The 18,450-nt window shown below is 43.0% G+C and overlaps 1 protein-coding gene across 2 annotated transcripts in view; it reads right to left on the bottom strand.

Annotated features, from left to right (window-relative positions):
* Nucleotides 1–1,557: 1,557 nt before the first annotated feature.
* LOC115153986 (AF4/FMR2 family member 4) overlaps nt 1,558–18,450 on the bottom strand; it is a 28,731-nt gene continuing 11,838 nt past the window's right edge. For both annotated transcript variants that reach the window (XM_029699724.1, XM_029699723.1), the window contains exons 2-20: nt 15,634–15,760; nt 11,041–11,763; nt 10,814–10,858; nt 10,624–10,710; nt 10,250–10,283; nt 10,059–10,125; nt 9,716–9,814; nt 9,366–9,519; nt 8,327–9,193; nt 7,961–8,046; nt 7,588–7,840; nt 7,151–7,248; nt 6,800–6,863; nt 6,147–6,283; nt 5,832–5,903; nt 5,611–5,704; nt 5,395–5,438; nt 5,022–5,233; nt 1,558–4,747 (exon numbers count right to left, since the gene is read on the bottom strand). In XM_029699724.1, coding sequence (XP_029555584.1) covers nt 4,620–4,747; nt 5,022–5,233; nt 5,395–5,438; nt 5,611–5,704; nt 5,832–5,903; nt 6,147–6,283; nt 6,800–6,863; nt 7,151–7,248; nt 7,588–7,840; nt 7,961–8,046; nt 8,327–9,193; nt 9,366–9,519; nt 9,716–9,814; nt 10,059–10,125; nt 10,250–10,283; nt 10,624–10,710; nt 10,814–10,858; nt 11,041–11,763; nt 15,634–15,756 — 3,387 coding nt within the window. In that variant the 5' untranslated portion in view covers nt 15,757–15,760 and the 3' untranslated portion in view covers nt 1,558–4,619. The remainder of the gene's footprint in view (nt 4,748–5,021; nt 5,234–5,394; nt 5,439–5,610; nt 5,705–5,831; nt 5,904–6,146; nt 6,284–6,799; nt 6,864–7,150; nt 7,249–7,587; nt 7,841–7,960; nt 8,047–8,326; nt 9,194–9,365; nt 9,520–9,715; nt 9,815–10,058; nt 10,126–10,249; nt 10,284–10,623; nt 10,711–10,813; nt 10,859–11,040; nt 11,764–15,633; nt 15,761–18,450) is intronic.

The following is an 18,450-nucleotide window of genomic DNA, read 5'->3' as shown; positions in this document are numbered from 1 at the left end:
AAGTCACCATTGGCTTCATGGTGAAATCCCTGAGCAGTTTCCTGAGGTAGTCATTCAGAAATCACTATTATTGCACACAGAGTGAGTCCATGCAACTTATATGGCTTAAGAAATATTTTACTCCTGAACTTATTTAGGTTTGTCATAAGAAAGGGGTTGAATACTTATTTACTCAATACTTTTTACTCAAGAGTTTATTATTTTTCATTAATTTGTAAACATTTCTGAAAACATAATTCCATGACATTATGACACAAATTCTCAATTTAAACCATTTTAAATTCAGTCTGTAACAACAAAATGTGAAAAAAGTCAAGAGGTGTTTCTGAAATGTATAGGGGTCATTTAATTTAACCTTTATTTAACTAGGCAAGTCAGTTAAGAACAAATTCTTATTTTCAATGACGGCCTAGGAACAACTGCCTTGTTCAGGGGTAGAACGACAGATTTGTACCTTATACAGCTCGGGGTTTTGAACTTGCAACCTTTCGGTTACTAGTCCAACGCTCTAACCACTAGGCTACCCTGCCGCTCTAGATGACCAGTGGACTTTGTCAGGCAGATCGGAAAGCGCTACATTTAAAAAAAAAATCTAAGTCTCCAAACCAAGACAGACGGTCAGTGTAGTGACATGACAATTAATGTCCACAGGGTGGCTGCGGTATGAAAGTGACGCTTCTTTGTTCCTAGTTTTGTTGGCAAAGAATGAACCTTAAATTTGCTTCGTCAGTCATTTAAACGCGCTCATTAAAATGTACGTGTTTCAGAGTGAATTTACTTACCAAGAAGTGCGAAGGCGAAAAGTTACAACCGTTTCATTACTAACGACAGAACTACAAACATTAACCACAACTCTCACCATCTGTATACGTCACTCTCGAGAGTCTACAAAAATATATATTTTTTGCATTTTGAGAAAGTACTGTCCGGCAAAATAAAGTAAAACAAATAAAAAATAAACAACCGACGGGTGAGTCCGAGTCAACTTGAGCAGGCCAACTAAACTAGGAGTTGTAGCTAGTTTCGGCGATGTGTTTTACTTCTTGACCGTCAAATATTTTGATAACAGGAATCGAGTATGAGCAAATCAATACACGAATACAATTTTATATATCTCATATGACCGGTTTTTCATGAATTTGATGCTATAATCAAAAGGTAGTACAGTATGGAGTCAAGAAATTGCAATATAATCCGTTTCTAAACCCAGAGGTGCAACATCGCGAGACTTAAGGGAAAGCTTGCGACAAGGCCGAGGTTTGGGGTTTGAGAAGTCAATGAGAAAAGTGAACGTCTGTATTGGTAAAAGGGCTTGACAGAAATGGTAGAAGGTGAATGTTTAATTTTTGTTGCACACATATCCAGATGATGCTTCGTACCATTTTGCGGAATTAAAAGAAGCTAGAGACCAGAAAGGGCCCATAAAGTGTCACTAAAATTGGTTGTGAACAATGAATATGATAGGGTTTCTACATGCAATCAAAATCACTTTCTTAAATGTATTACAAGTACTGTATATTGACATTATGGTATTATGTATTGGAAACGACAGGTACATTGAAAGACCATATATATTTTATTCTCAATAAGGCAAAATACAAAGAATATTCAGGACAGACTCAAAAATCCCATTAGTAACAAGTAATACTTCACAAGAATTTTAAATTACATGTTATTCCAAGTTTGAATAACAACCTCGAGTACCTTTACTTAATATATATATATATCTCAGTTCTCAATATTTTAAAACTAACCCAATTTAGACTACTGTACGCTGATGGTCTTTGAGAAAAATGAAGTGCACCATACTGTATTAACTTCTACAACTGCTTAGAAATACCCCTCATTCAAAAGACATCTCAGATCAATTTCAAATGGGATACAGCTTTCTCACATGCAGTAGAGATGTAGTTGATCAAAATAAAAAAAACATCTCACCCCAACATCCATTCAATCTGATCAACAATATACATTTAATGGATTTACATGTCTCCATATCAAATACAGAACATACATTAGCACTTGATTCTAAAAGACATTGATGATGATGACAATGATAATGACAGAGTGGTGAGCAGGAGACAAGGCATACAATACAGTAACATAAATGATTGATATGGTTCAGAGACTTGTGTCATCTCTTACATTTCGGAAGAAAGCTCAGATGTTCACAAATGTGCATATATATCTTAATGACACAGATGCATCAATACAAATGTTTAACTGTAGTAAAAATTCACTTTAAATGAATTGGTTTTATATACAATTTGTACAAATTTGTATTTAAATAGAAACATGCAAGTGTTACGTCTTTCCATTTCATTTTATAACATTTTATTTTACCCTGGATGTCTTCTAATTATACTGACCATATTTCAATGTATCAAAACAACCCATACTACGATATCTTCTAAACTCAAAATGATTTTCAGTAAAACAAAAAAGAGAAAAAGAATGGCTGACAAAGCAAAAGGGGCAGAAAAACGAATAAATATGAGTGAAAGACTTACGAGAAGTGTTAAAATGATCCCAATCATCTTTTGTACATCTAAATATATTGAACAAGCCTTGAAGCTGTACTTAAAAGTGTACCAGTGTATGAAAACATAGGAGTGGCTACACGAGCACGCACACCTAGAGGAATATCTATGAGAAAAGTGGCCTCCAGCTTAAGGTATAAAATGGCTTCATAAAGCCATCCATGTTTGGTTACTAAAACAGAGCTATATATACACACATATACCAGTAAATCAGTGGACAAGCATGATGCACAAGCTAAAAGCATTGGACATTTCTGTCAAACCAAACAGGTTTTGACCGACAGTTAAAAACAAGAACGGAAATTCCTGATTTCAAACTAAAAGCCCAAAAATGATTGAAAGATTTTAGTTTAAAAAAAAATCCTGCATAGATAAAAACAATCTTCCTCTACTCTTTGAGTGTAAGAAGAAATAACAGTTTTCCCCCAAATGAAAGACAAGGGAGCCAATGAGGGGAAAAAAGGTACTAGTGTTTCCAGCATGTGTATTCTGTAAGTGGGCTAATAAGAAAAGTCCTTCACAATACAATACAATACCACTTATGCATTAAGTACATTTTCCTGTTCAAAATCACTTATGTCCACATTTGCCTTGCTGGCAATACAAAATAACAGAAGAACACGTAAATATTAGGCCAGTTTACCACTACATTAGCTCAATTTGTTATATTATATAACCTGTACCATAAATATATAGACCATAGATTACTTAAATTTTGTAGTACACAAATTACTATTATAATATGTAGAGAACCCAGTAACCACTTTTAAAACATTTAAATATGACATTTTCATATACAATAGAAATACTTTGCATTTCATAGCTCTTTCAACCCCGTTTTCAATCATTTTGAACAGAACTTTGAACAGAGCAACTGCTTGGTACATAAATAAAATCTATATTGGCCATGTATTTTTCGACTGAAATATAACCACTCATGTAATCTACGTATGGCTAATGAGCACCACCAACGTGTATGCTACATCAATAATTAGAAGAATTGTTAATTGTGGTCTTAAAATGCGAGTGCATTTATGTCATTCCTTGCACTAACTTTCTGCTTTCACTGGGCAATTTTTGCAGAAACTATACAAATAATTACATTGTGTTTCAAGGATAACATTTGCCATACCAACCACACCCTGCTGTGCCTTAAAAAATACACTAACAGCAACCCTTTCCAGTACAGATCTATAAGGAATAAATGGAACAATAACACCTTGTTTAGAAATGAACATCTCGCAGGGCAATTCATAGGAAGAACTCATTGACAGATAATATATTGTGGTGCTTCAGAACGATGAAAGTAACTTCAACAAAATCAATTGAATGGTGTATCACAGGCTAACACCAATATGGTCAGCTGCAAGCTACCTCCCCTTCAATGGCAACTGTTAGAGTAATTTGTGTATGTGTCAGGGATATCTGTCAGGCAAACCAAGCTCTAGTCACTTCACACACACCATCAGTGCAGCCTTCAACCCACTGATCACAGCTTAAGTCCAGTAATATTCCAAAATCATGTTTTGAAGCTTAAAATTATTCTTTAAAGATGTCTGGCTGGATCTGCATTTCAACGTATGGTATATTCTAGTTCCCTGTATATCTGATACAAGGCACAAAAAAGATAAGAGACAAACCTTAGTTTTAAAGCACCTTTGGTTTGAGGGAGGTACTTTGGTAAAAATAATAACACATTAAAAGCCGAATGTGAATAAATGTGCTTATAGCCTAAAATCTATTTAGTGTATTTCATCTATAATAATTCAGCAAAGGCATTGTGCCAAATAGAAAAATGGCTTTCCTTTGCACAATCAAAATATATGACAGAGGGAAACGCTGATAGTGGATATAGCTAGAATGTACCAATAAATCTGTGCAGTTGGAATCCTCCTCCTCCTCCGTGTCGGACAGTCGTAGGTGCAAGATGCTCCATATCGCTCAGTGTTTTTGGCAAGTTGGTGTAGAAAATGGACACAGTGTTATAGATATGTCTGAGGCAGATAAGTTCACATGTGCATGGAGGGGCAGCGGTGCGTTGTGGTGGATGGTGTGTGTGTGGAATGTATATAGAGTCCTTCAGGGAATGAGCTTAGCGTCCAGCCGTAGCCAGTGTAGGCCCTGCCGCGTGAAGCGCACCAGTTCAGTCATGCTGCTGGTGTTGAAGATCAAAGGGCCCATCACCTTGTCCAGCTCCGCAAAGAACTCTACAAAACAGACAGGAGACATAACACGACCAGAGTGAGCAAGGTAAACACTTAAGAGACCTCTAGCCCAGGAATGGCTTGCCAGGTCAACACGTCCAGAGCTAGTTTCACTTAGATGATGGATTCATCCTGGGGCCTAATATAACGTCTTAAACAAGCAGTAGATAGGATATTCATACCTTGGAAGTTGGACTAACACCCCCATATACATTCCATAGGAGACGAGGAGACACACACACCCCCCCCCCCCCAGGAGAGCAAACGAGTCAGGTACCTTTCTGCTCTTTGGACAGCTGCTCTGCTTGGTCCCACACCTCAGTGGCGAACAGGAAGTTGGAGGTGACCTGGACGTAGCTGGCAGCCATCTGGTGGATGCGCTGGGGGATTGTTACAGAGGAGCTGCCGCTGGATGTACCTGACGTGTAGCTACCAGCACTACCTGGGGACAGCTTGGGAGAGACTGGCGAGGGCATGCCTGCCGCTTTACTGGAAAACAGAGAGAGATACAGATGGCTGGTAAGTGGGGGAATCGCAACCGCTCAAAACGAGATGATTCAGCATAATGTCTAGACCATTAATTGACAAGTGAAATACATTTACGAAGACTGTTAGTCTCAAGACAGCATACAACTAATAAAATGTCTTACCTTCCCATTCCAGGAGAGGGAGCTTGGGTGTTGCTCAAGGAATTCTGAAAAACAAATTGAAATGCAGAACAAACATTTCCATTTGTTATAAACAAATATAAGCAATGCAAATTGACTATCATTCTGCTCATCCATACAACACTAGATTCAAGGAACACACACTTGAAGTGACAATATCACAACTCCTATGAACTTGCACCAAGGAAAATAAATTACCTTCAGATGCTCTGTGAGTGTTTTAGAGTATTTCAGTGCACTCTCTTTTCTCAGCTTGAACAGTCGCAGGTAGAGGAGGGACTGGCAACGCAGGCTGGAGCGGCAGGGAGGGATGGATGAATGAATGAGCGTTAGCAGTGACTCAATGAGCAGGGGAACATCGACGCTCCAGTCCAGACACTCTAAATTAAATCTATCACGCTATGAGTCAGAACACCTACCACAACACAGCTAGCCGTTTGTCTGCTGACGTAGCGTCTGGGGCCATGTAGCTCTTTAACTTCATAGTGTACCTGAAAACACACACAACGAGAGACCTTAGAATGCTGGGAACCGGTCTTTAAGGTTTCATAATAATAATAATAATGTTAATACTGTAAATTCCGTGAATAATTTGTCCATTTATGCAATGCTGGGTCTATGGTGTCTATGAAATGTAATTGCTACCATGAAGATATTTGCTATTTGATACCGAAATGATGTAGTTAAAACATGTCGTAGAGAAGTTGTAGAGAAATACAGCCATTTGTTCTTACTTGATGAGCTCCACGGTCTCGGCATACATGGGGAAGGGGGACTTAGCCTCCTGGGCACTCTTCTCCAGTGCATTTCCACACTCGATAAAGGACACCACAGCATCCAGGTAGTACACAGCCTTCTCAAACCGGTCCATCTGCACACAGGAACACCACACATTATGAAAACGGGCTCTTAAGCAACTGATTCCCTCTCACTCAAATGGGACAGTTAGTAGCAAGGGGAATGCTTCATGACCAGTGCTTGTGGTGAAATTAAATGTTGGTAGTCTTGAAATATGATTAGTAATATGTAGCTTTCTAATAAAATGTTTGATGGGTTCCCTGGATAGTGTAGAATAGGACTAGACAGCATCCAGTCCCCCAATAAGGGCAGTGAGATGCACTTAGGCATCTGATGATAATCCCCAGGGTGTACTATTGATACCAAGTGTGGACAATTATAACTACTCTAGCTGCTCCACTTTCAGTAGCCAGAGGAGCCAATAAGATGATGTAAAAGCACTGCACAGTAAAACCATTGTAACTGTTCTGATTTCAGAGCGTGTGCAAAATAATGACTAAATTCCCAAGCTTTTCGTGCAAAACAGTAAGTATACTCTTGGTTTCACATAACAGCTAACATACTGTATATGTATGCAATCATTTCTTACCAGAGCATCTGCGTTGTGTTTCAGTTTCTTGGCCTCTTGTAAGTAGTGATCGGCAGAGTGAATCCTGAAACAAAACAGGTTCGCCCGTCAGTTTTCGCAATTATTTCCTGTACTTTGAAAAATTACATAAAAATGAAGTACTTTTTCCCCCTAACTATTCCAATAGACTCTCCGAATTACACAGCAATATATAGGCAGTGGGGGTGAAGATACTAGGCCATGTTAAGCGGCCTGTTTTATTTACACAGGCACATCCCAGGGGCTTGACATCAAAGGCAACCCTATAACTACAGCTCTACAGGCTGGCTAACAGCAGGTTATCCACAGTGGAGAGGAGGCGGCTCTTCTTACCTGTCCTCAAACACCAATTTTGACCTCAGGGACTTTGAGCCGTCCGAGGAGAGCGATGGCATAGCAAGCTGGTTATCAGAGCCTTTTGAGGATTTCTCCTGCAGAGACAACAAAAAAGTTCATAATCCTATGTGGGATATTTTATGTGACCGTATAACAAATCATGCAGTGGTGAAAGTGGCGAGCTACAAATGTCATTTGTGTCCTTCCCAAATGTATTTGGAGGGCATGGCAGTGGGTGGACATTTTGTGCAAGATTTGAGCCGGCTTAATACTCAGTTCAGCTGATAAGGGGCACTCCAGTGACGTGTACACACATTTGTATAAAATGGTGTCTAGTAGAGCAAGACAGTGGGTTGATATGGTAGCACAAGACAATAGGTTGACATGGTGCAGCCCACATAGATGGACAGACAGCTAGACTGACACACACAGACCTTGCCCTCCCGGGTGCTCCTGGCCTGCTTGTCCCCGCCTTTCGGGTGTTTGGAGGTGGAGCTGCTCTTGGTGCTGTGGCCTCCCTCCTTGCCGCTGCTGGCTCCGCTGGACAGGGAGGTGGACGACTGGCTGACCGTCCGCTTGCGGCTCTGATGCTCTGCCTTGGGCGTCCTCTGCAGCCCTCCTGACCCTGATATGGAGGGAGAGGGCACCGGCTCCTCCTTCACCTTGGCCTCCATGACCCTCTTAGACCTGGTGTGGGTGTTTATCAATGATACCATTCAATGATACCATTCAATGATACCATTCAATATTTACAATGTTGGAGTTTAAAAGTTAACGTGATAGTTTTGTTTGGATGGAAATACTCACTCTTTGCTGCTGGTTTTGTGGTGAGATGAGGATTTGTCTTCAAGTCTGGACTTCTTGCCATCAGGCTTGGTGTTCTCGTCTTCATTCTAAGTTGATTAACAGGGGAGAGGAAAGGATGATTTATTGTGGGTGCATTTGAAAGGCTGTAAAATATATAGATATGGTACTAGACTGGGTATCAGCTGAACATGTAATATCACATCACTCTTCAAATTGCAGCTTATAAACTGCAGGAAGACGGCCAAAAGTAATTGACAATCAAGCTTAACGTACCCTGTCATAGCAATCTTTTTCACCAATTTGCATAGTAAACCAAAGTCAAGTCCTAACATGACATGAATTGCAGTGTGCTGTGGCAGGACATACCTTGTGTTTTCTCTTGCCCTTACTGGAGATCCTCTCAGAGGGCTGCTTCTGGAAGTCCTTGCTGTCTCTGTCCACGGAGCAGTCTCTCTCTACTTTGGGCTCTACTAGGTCTTTGTAAGGCCGTCCAGGGACACGGGAGAGCAGGCTCAGGTCAATCTTCACCATGAGCCCCTGCTGCTGCCTGACGGGGAAGCGGTCGTCTGGGTCGCTGAGAGGAGAGAGCAGCTCTTTCTCTTCCATAGGTGAGAACACACACACTGGAGTCCTGATGCTCTCTGTGTACTTGGGGGTCTGCGACGACGAGGGAATGCTGTCGTTCTCCTCCGATTCTGAGGAGGTAGAGTCCGTGTCCACAAACTTCCTGGACTTCTTGATGGGCGCCTTGCTCTTGCGCTTGTCAACGGCCGGTCTGGGCGAGGACTTGGGCTCCTTCTTGATGTTGGGTTTGCGGGAGCCTTTGGTGGCGGCCTTGGGCCGATGGGGAGGGATCTCTGGAGCAGGTTCACTCTCCACCCTTAGCCCCCCCTTAGGCTCCTCCACCACAGGTGGCTTCTCAGACTTTTTGGGCTGTTTTTTACCCACCGTCCTGCGCTGGCCTGCGCCACCCTCGCTCTGAGCTGGGGATTTCTGCCGGCCACGGCCGCTCTCGGAGCCCTTCTGTGCTGCTCTTAGGTCTCTGCTAGGTGTGGGCACCCCTGAGTCCTTAGACCCTCCCTGCCCGCTGTATCCCCGGCCTGAGCTCTGGTCCCGCCCCTCCTTCTTGTACTTGGTGGGTACATTATTGTCCACTGGGGAGGCCGGAGAGAACTGCTTAGCTTTCTTGAACCAGTTGTCCAACTGCCATTTATTGGCTGTGGCTGGTTCAGGCTGTGAGGAAAAGTGTGGAGATAAGACTGGGATCTACAACAGCACATTCTGCACGCCTCAACATGTCATATGCAAGAAGGTAATTGTACTGACCAGGGACAATTGTCATTGGTAATTATTAATAATGATAGATCAAAGGGAAGAGAGTAGTCAAAGGTCTGAGCAGGCCTACCTCTGGTGATGCAGGGCGAGGTGGCTCATTGGCCTCGCTGTCCGTGGAACTGCTCTCGCTCTCACTGTCTGACCCAGAGCTGCTCTCTGAGCCACTGTGACTGCTGGAGTCGTCCCGCGAGTGCCCTGCTCCTTCGCTGTTATTACTGTTGTTACTGTGGGACAGAGACACGCAGTTAGTCAGTGGACAGCAAGCTGGGGCTGTTCTTGTGAAGGCATCATCAGTTAGTAGTTACACATTAAAATAGCTAGCTATTCTTCTAGCATTTCTTTTCAGTTCTGAGTGGGGAGAATCATATCAACAACATGAGCTCCAATGGGTCTCAGTTTGAGAGACCAGTAAGCCACTACCTTGCCGATGCGTTTCTGGAAGCGTTTTTGGCCGAGTCCTGTTCTCCATCACTGTCCTCATCACTGCTGAGCTTCAGGTCATCCTCCAGTAGAACATTACTGGAACATTACAAGGCCGTGTATGTTACACATTAACACCAGGTATGGCTTCTTGATCACACAAACAACTATTGGGAGAACTAAGCAATAAGGCTCCTATTCTGTGTCCCTCAATGCTTGCGAATCTATGTCAAAAGGCATGAAAAGACAATGTGCTTGGAGGGAGAAACTGCGTCACCTGTCTGGATCATTAAGTAGCTGGCAGCTAGCCATAATGTTCAGGGAGAAGGGGAGGGACACTCACTTGGCCTGATCTCCGTCGCATGGTGCTGCCTTGGACTGGTGGCTGCTCGACGTTTTGGTTTGTCTCTCTGGAGGTGAGGAAGGGTGAGACGAGAACTCTTGAGCATTACGACAATGGTGAAATCAACCTGTATCCAGAGGTTCAAGATGCGAGAGACTTATGTTGTACGTAAAGTCCTGGGCAATACTTACTGTGTGCACCTGGAAAACTTGCATGCTGAGTGTCCTAAATGTGAGACATGGTCAAGAAATGTTTAGATTATACAGAGACATTACATGCCCTTATACGTCAAATAAACTACACTGCTCAATTATATTACAAAACAGCTGTTTATTGATTATGCTATAGTGTTTAACTATTTACCATTTATATATATAGAGCATTCCAATATACACCCGCCCCCTCCCAAAAGAAATCCATGAAAAAAATAGATTTTACTTATTGTATCAATGACTAGGTCAAAAATAGTGCCGGCTGAATTCAGATCTTTGCAAGAGATGGAAATTCTCATATTTGAATAATCCTCAACCTCTGTACGTCACTAAGGCCTGCTCTGCAGTCTGACCTTGGAAGGGAATGAAAACTTTGAAGGCTCCGTTTTACAGGGGGTGTGGATGGCTGTCAACGGAGGGGGCCAGGACTGAGTCATTTCCTGGAGAGAAAAATAGAAAATGTGAAGTGAAGACCTTAATGACTTGGGGGGAAAAAACTTGCATTTCTTACAATACATGTTATCATCTGAATAACATACTTACCTTTAAAATCTCATCAACACAATTAGCATCCCCAGTCATGGGACCCTACAAATAACAAAGATCATACCACTAAGAAAAGTTTGCAAAAATGGCTTGTAAAACAACGAATGTTAGTGTGTCATCTTTCATCTTGTAAATGATTACATGGCATGCTAACATAATGACATTGTAATGAAACGAGTTTTATTCTCTAGAATGTTCTATTCATTCTAGTTCTGTGGTTTTACCTCAACAGGCTGCGAGGGGATCTTGAGCTTGGAGAGCGAGGCCTTGCCATTAGACTTCATCTCCCCCATGGTGCTGCTGTGGGACTGGCCGCTGTACATCTCTGACGAGGTCTTGGGCTCCACCGTCTCCTGGCCATCCATGGGGCGCACGTAGGCTGTGGGCTTCTGTAGCATGGAGCTGGGCTTGGACATAAGCGAAGGGGGGAAGGCCTGGCTGGAGTGCGGGCCGCTGGGGAAGGACGTGTGCACACGCGACGGGGAGTCCCAGTTGGCCTCGCGCTCGCGCGGGGACTTGGAGCGATAGCGCTCTTTGCCGTGGTGCTCAGCACCCAGTGAACGGGAGTGACTGGAGCTCAGGGAACCCTTGGCTGGGCTGGACGTGTGGGACTTGGAGTGTTCTGAGCCATGCTTACTGGACTTCTTGTGTTCCCGCTCGTGTCTTTGGCTACTCCTGCTACCGCTGTGGCTGCCCTGGAGGCTGGATCTCTTGGAGGACTGGGAGGACGAGGTGCTGGCCGCTGGGCCTACTGGTGTCCATTTACTGTTCTGGCCACTGCCTCGCTGCTCCCCAAATAGAGACTGGCCAGACTTCTCCTCGGAGGAGGATGAGCCTGAGGGTTTGCCACCGAGTTTTGGAATTGTGTCTCCGATAGGTTCCTTCATCTCGTCGTAGTTTCCAAGCATACTCTGGATACGACTGGACAGTTTATCTTCTTTGCTGGACTGCACAGACAAAAACAGAGAGACAGAGAGAGACAGAGAGAGAGTCACCTTCAGGACAGCAGTTAAGGCCTTGAATTAATTTACGTAGTCAAATACAGTGCCTTCGGAAAGTATTCAGACCCCTTGACTTTTTCATATTTTATTAGATTACAGCCTTATTCTAAAAATGTATTAAATTGTTATTTCTCCTCAAACTACACACAATACCCAATAATGACATATCAAAAACAGGTTTAGACATTTTTGCTAATTTATATAAAATATAAAAATATCACATTTACCTAAGTATTCAGACCCTTTACTCAGTACTTTTTTGAAGCACCTTTGGCAGCGATTATAGCCTCGAGGCTTCTTAGGGATGACGCTACAATCTTGGCACATCTGTATTTGGGGAGTTTCTCCCCTTTTTCTCTGCAGATCCTCTCAAGCCCTGTCAAATTGGATGGGGAGTTTTGCGCTCTGGCTGGGCCACTCAAGGACATTGAGACTTGTCCTGAAGCCACTCCTGAGTTTCCTTGGCTGTGTGCTTAGGGTCGTTGTCCTGTTGAAAGGTGAACCTTCACCCCAGCCAGATCTTGTGCACGCTGGAGCAGGTTTTCACTAAGGATCTCTCTGTACTTTGCTTCATTCATCTTTGCCTGCCTGCTGCTGAAAAACAGCATAATGCTGCCACCACCATAGGGATGGTGTCAGGTTTCCTCCAGACGTGACACTTGGCATTCAGGCCAAATAGTTCAATCTTGGTTTCATCAGGCCAGAGAATCTTGTTTCTCATGGTCTGCAAGTCTTTAGGTGCCTTTTGGCAAACTTCAAGCGGGCTGTCAGGTACCTTTTACTGAAGAGTGGCTTTCGTCTGGCCACTACCATAAAGGCCTGATTGGTGGAGTGTTGCAGAGATGGTTGTCTGTGCCTCGACACAGTCCTGTCTCTGAGCTCTAGGGACAATTCCTTCGACCTCATGGCTTGAATTTTGCTCTGACATGCACTGTCAACTGTGGGACCTTATAGACATGTGTGCGCCTTTCCAAATCATGCCCAATCAATTAAATTTACCACGGGTGGACTCCAATCAAGTTGTAGAAACATCTCAAAGATGATCAATGGAAACAGGATGCACCTGAGCTCAATTTTGAGTCTCATTCAAAGGGTCTGAATACTTACGTAAATAAAGCATCCGTTTTCCATTTTTAATACATTTGCAAAAATGTCTAAAAAACTGTTTTTGCTTTGTCATTAAGGGGGATTGTGTGTAGATTGCTGAGGATTTTTTTATTTAATTCATTTTAGAATAAGGCTTTAACAAAATGTGGAAAAAGGCAAGGGGTCTGAATACTTTCCGAAGGCATTGCACATGAATGAAATATGCTACCCAAACGTATTTATTGTGGCGAAACAAATTACAAATAACACTTGTCTTTTGAGGCAAGAGATCCTTCAATGTTTCTTATAACATTTTTTAAAAAACATTCAGAAAAAATGGATACTATTAGCCCTCTAAAAGCTTAAACAATATTGAAAAGAGCCCTATCACCTATTCAAACGAGATGATTGGCTTATTTCAGTCGCCTCACGACCATTGGGGCTCATCTGCATAGAGAGATAAGGCCCTTCCATGGCTCCACTAGAGGTTAATCCATCACTCCCGCTACAGATGACAAGAGGTAAACCACAGTGTGGAGCCTATCCAATTTCACATGGGGGCCCCAAACCAATTCTTTCTGACACATACAAGCTGTGGGGTGAGAAACACAAGCCAATATCTGTAACAGGAAATGTAAGAACACGTGCTACACAGAGCTTGTCTGACATGAATGGAAAGACAGCACTTGTGAGGAAAGGAGAGAAAATCCATCATTGCCCATTCACACTAGTGATTGGGGGTTGCCTTGCAATATGTTGTTTGTGTACAATGCTTAAGTGTGCCACCATGCAAGGCCTACACTTTGATGGAAAAGCTTTTGGTAGCAAACAAGAAAGCAAAAACTGTCATATTTAACCTTATCTTTTACAATTCATGCACCAGTTTTAAAACGACATTTACAAAGTTATCAGGAGATCACTTCAAAAATGATATAATCAGAGACCAATATACTTCAAAGAGAAAAGCAACAGGCCTAAACAAATACATCTGAAGTGAAGTCATTCTACAATGACATTTAAGATCAGCATTTTTCTTCTGACTGGGGAAAGCTGAGCTGCATCTGTTCTAGCAGTAAAAATGTTAACCCACTTCCATAGCTGTAAAACTTCAGTGGCAGCTTTGTTTAATGAATCTTTAAAATAACAGCCATGGAATTTACAGGAAGACAAAGTAAACTCATTTTACTTGACCATGAATACTACTGGTCACGACTGATGTCACTTAACTCTAGAAAATATCACAAAGCGGCATTCTACTGCCCAGATAAGAAGATGGGAGTTTTAGTTAGCCAGTGCATGTTTCCCATTTCTACATTACATGCCTCATTTTGTAACGGCAAGGGTAAACAGTGAACCCAGGGCTCTAAAAACTGCTGAACACAACACGGCTGCCATGGTTGTCTATGGATGGCGGTAGGAGAGCCATTTCCCTGGGTCCTATTCTTCATCGGCAAATCAGCTGCTTACCTTTCACTATGTGGGGGCAAAAGACTTGGCTTTCCAGGTAGCACTCACCTTTCCATTTGCTACCTGTCAGGATGCATTCCAAGCCGTCCTTCATGGGTCCTCTAGCTAAGAGAGGAGCCACTTATCTCCGTTTAAATCTGGTTAGCGGCAAAGATTAGACTCAGCCAGGGGCTGAAATAATTGAGTTGGCGGGTTGAGAGCTCTGCCCCACATCAGTGCTCATGCTGAACGTGCATCCCTAAACCAACTGTTTACTGTTGTTTAGTTCAGTGGTTCCCAACCAGGGGTACTAGGACCTGGGGATACTTGGCCTATCTACAGGTGGTACTTGAGAAGACTCATGACACCATAGGCTTACTGGTCATAATGCACATGAGGGGGTTCTTCAGGGGTACTATGGACAGAGCAAAATTCAGTTGGTGGTACAGTAACCGAAAAAGGTTGTGAACCACTGGTTTAGTTGACTACAGAGGCCTGGTAAGCATCAACATCAATAAGTGTTTGGTCTACTACTAAACTGCGATATGATGGGGCACTGTGCCATACACGCATCCTACAGATATCAGTATGCAGGTCCCCTTTACATGTGAACTGTTTATTTCCCACAATGACCTAGCAATTTGATGGGACAAAAGGGGCTAGGGGGTTATGCACTTACCTCAGGCTCTTCTGTGAGGAGGAGTAAGGAAGGAAAGACAAGCTAAAGGGCCTCAGCCAGCGAGGGCAGGACACCTCAGCCAGCGAGGGCAGGACACCTCAGCCAGCGAGGGCAGGACACCTCAGCCAGCGAGGGCAGGACACCTCAGCCAGCGAGGGCAGGACACCTCAGCCAGCGAGGGCAGGACACCTCAGCCAGCGAGGGCAGGACACCTCAGCCAGCGAGGGCAGGACACCTCAGCCAGCGAGGGCAGGACACCTCAGCCAGCGAGGGCAGGACACCTCAGCCAGCGAGGGCAGGACACCTCAGCCAGCGAGGCCTGGGCCTTAAATTCCCCCTGAGCAGCAAACAACAGCCCTGGGCCCACATTATCTGCAGCTGATGCAGTTCCCCCAAACAATGCACTTACCTCACTCTCTCCCTGCCACTGTTCAGATATAAAAACAAGTAGGGTCTTCTCTGGTTTAAAAAGAGTTATCAATGAATCCTGCAAATCAATCATAGAATAAAGCGAATACTTAGGCTATAGGAGAAACCAAAGTCTGAACTCCAATAGTTAACTAAATGACAGAAGCAAAACAAAATGAATAACAAAATAAACTTACAACTTTATAAGGTTCAGGAAAGAGAGGGGAGTGAGCTGGAAAGGCCTCTCCTCCCTGCTGGATTTCTTGATTTCGCCTTTCTCTTTCTTTCATACGGAGCACATTCCGGTCTTCACGGTTCATGTTGCTAACAACAGAGACACAGTCACTAAGCGTGGAGAAGAGAAAATGGCAGCTTCCAAATACTTCTATCTACATGAAAAAACACCAAGTGACACTGCAGAGTACACAAAGAAATACTGATACAACAACTTAGGGGAAGGGCATGTTTCAAATGGCTTAAAAGGGGACTGGAACATCTAAACAAGTCTAAAGAGTTATTACAATGATTCATGGTGATCAAAATGATACCATTTCTTATGGTATATGTTGGAACAACTGTGGGACAGATAACACAGTTAATTCAATAGAATTAATGAAATTAGCATTTGAACAGCTAGGCTATCTGCGTATACTGCTTCTTAACGACCCACTTCAATTTTCTACAGTACATATCCCACCCCCCAATATATCAAGCCAATAAAAATATACAACAAATCATAATTTCATGTTGGTTGTCGTTTTTCTTCATCTATAGCAATATAGTAGCTAATATTTCTGATGGCATGTGAAAACAAGCTTTTGGGCACTATATGCGGCACGTAGCTTAGCGGTTAAGAGCGTTGGGCCAGTAACCGAAAGGTCTCTCGTTCAAATCCCTGAGCCGACTAGGTGAAAAATCTGTTGATGTGCCATTGAGCAAGGCACTTAACCCTAATTGCTTTGGATAAAAGCGTCTGCTAAATGACTAAAATGTAATGTACAATGCATGTGGCCAAAAGACAATCTGCCAACAGGACCATCAACATAATTTCTACTAACGGCTTGTATATCATCACTGCAAGCGTCTGGTGAAATCCCAGTGAAAACGTGTACACATTCTAGTCCTGAGTTCTACTATTGTGGTTTTAAAAAAATCCTTCCACGAGAGATTAGAAGGTATGGCAGGCATCACCTGAACAGTGGTATCTATTAGAGATCTCCATGAAGTTAAAAAGGGTTGTTTGTAGTTTCCCAAAAATATGCCCACACTTTGACATATGCAGGCCTACCCTGGCCTCTCTTGCAGTGAAGAGTAGAACAATGATTTAAGGAGTGATGACAGAGTAAGATTACCCTGTCCCCCACCTCCCCTCAAAACACAAGGCACAGCACGTGTGCTGTTTAACTGTTTCCTGGTTAGACTAGGCTACATAAGGTCTATGGCAATTCCCTGACTGCTCAATACACTATACACTACAGGGTTGAGTCATCACTGAAAGCAGATGGTTTTATACCTTCCATTAACCACACGTCAGGAACGGGAAGTGACAAGTCATAACTGGTACGATACAGTCATTAAACTGCTTCTTTACAACGGCCACCATTAAAACAACATTTATACCATTCAGTCTCATCAACACATTCGACCCCATCATGTGGCCTTTTAGCATATGGTCGGAATAATGAGGAACAGGAGATGGGTAAATAAAAACCTACCAACGTTTTCCCAAAGACCTTCAGATAAGGAGTAGGTGTTGCCTAACTAAAATGATTCAGAAAATGATGAGGGAATGTTGTCATTAGTATTTATAGAAGCACACTACTCATTTACTCAGTGGGACAAAGCTGCTGATCAGATATACAAATGTCCTGGCCCTCAGTAACAGCTCCCCTCAATATTCATCCTATTTAAATGACCTGCTGTATATTATGAGGCAAGTTGGGGCTTAAAGAAAATTATCTGGAGAGCATCAACAACCCTATTACGGGTTTCAATGGCACCTGTGCATTCCTGTGTGCCAGCTAAGTAACCTAAGGCTCAATCTTATGCCCCACGCTCTTCTCAATTTACATCAACAACATAGCTCAGGCGATAGGAAGCTCTCATCCATTCATATGCAGATACAGTCTTACACTCAGCTGGCCCCCTCCATGGATTTTGTGTTAAACGTGTCCAACAAGCTTTCTCTGGCCTCAACCTTGTTCTGAACACCTCCAAAACAAAGGTCATGCGGTTTGGTAAGAAGAATGCCTCTCTCCCCACCGTTGTGATTACTACCTCTGAGGGTTTAAAGCCTGACGTAGTCACCTCATACAAGTACTTGGGAGTATGGCTAGATGGTACACTGTCCTTTTCTCAGCACATATCAAAGCTGCAGGCTAAAGTTAAATCTAGACTTGGTTTCCTCTATCGTGATCACTCCTCATTCACCCCAGCTGCCAAACTAACCCAGACTCAGATGACCATCCTACCCATGCTAGATTACGGATATGTAATTTATAGATCGGCAGGTCAGGGTGCTCTCGAGCAGCTAGATATTCTTTACCATTTGGCCATCAGATTTGCCACCAATGCTCCTTATAGGACACATCACTGCACTCTATACTCCTCTGTAAACATCTCTGTATGCCCGTCGCAAGACCCAGTGGTTGATGTTTATTTATAAAACCCTCGTAGGCCTCACTCCCCCCCATCTGAGATATCTACTGCAGCCCTCATCCTCCACATACAACACCCGTTCTGCCAGTCACATTCTGAAAAATGTCTCCAAAGCACACACATCCCTGGGTTGCTCCTCTTTTCAGTTCATTGCAGCTAGCGACTGGAACAAGCTGCAACAAACACTCAAACTGGAGAGTTTTATCTCAATCTCTTCATTCAAAGACTCAATCATGGACACTTAATGACAGTTGTGGCTGCTTCACGTGATGTATTGTTGTCTCAAGCTTCTTGCCTTTGTGCCGTTGTCTGTGCCCAATAATGTTTGTACCATGTTTTGTGCTGCTTCCATGCTG

This window comes from Salmo trutta, chromosome 19 (assembly GCF_901001165.1).
Source record: "Salmo trutta chromosome 19, fSalTru1.1, whole genome shotgun sequence".
NCBI classification, from domain to species: Eukaryota; Metazoa; Chordata; class Actinopteri; order Salmoniformes; family Salmonidae; genus Salmo; species Salmo trutta.
The sequence above is the reverse complement of the archived record's forward strand: the minus strand, read 5'-3'. Positions and strand labels throughout refer to the sequence as shown.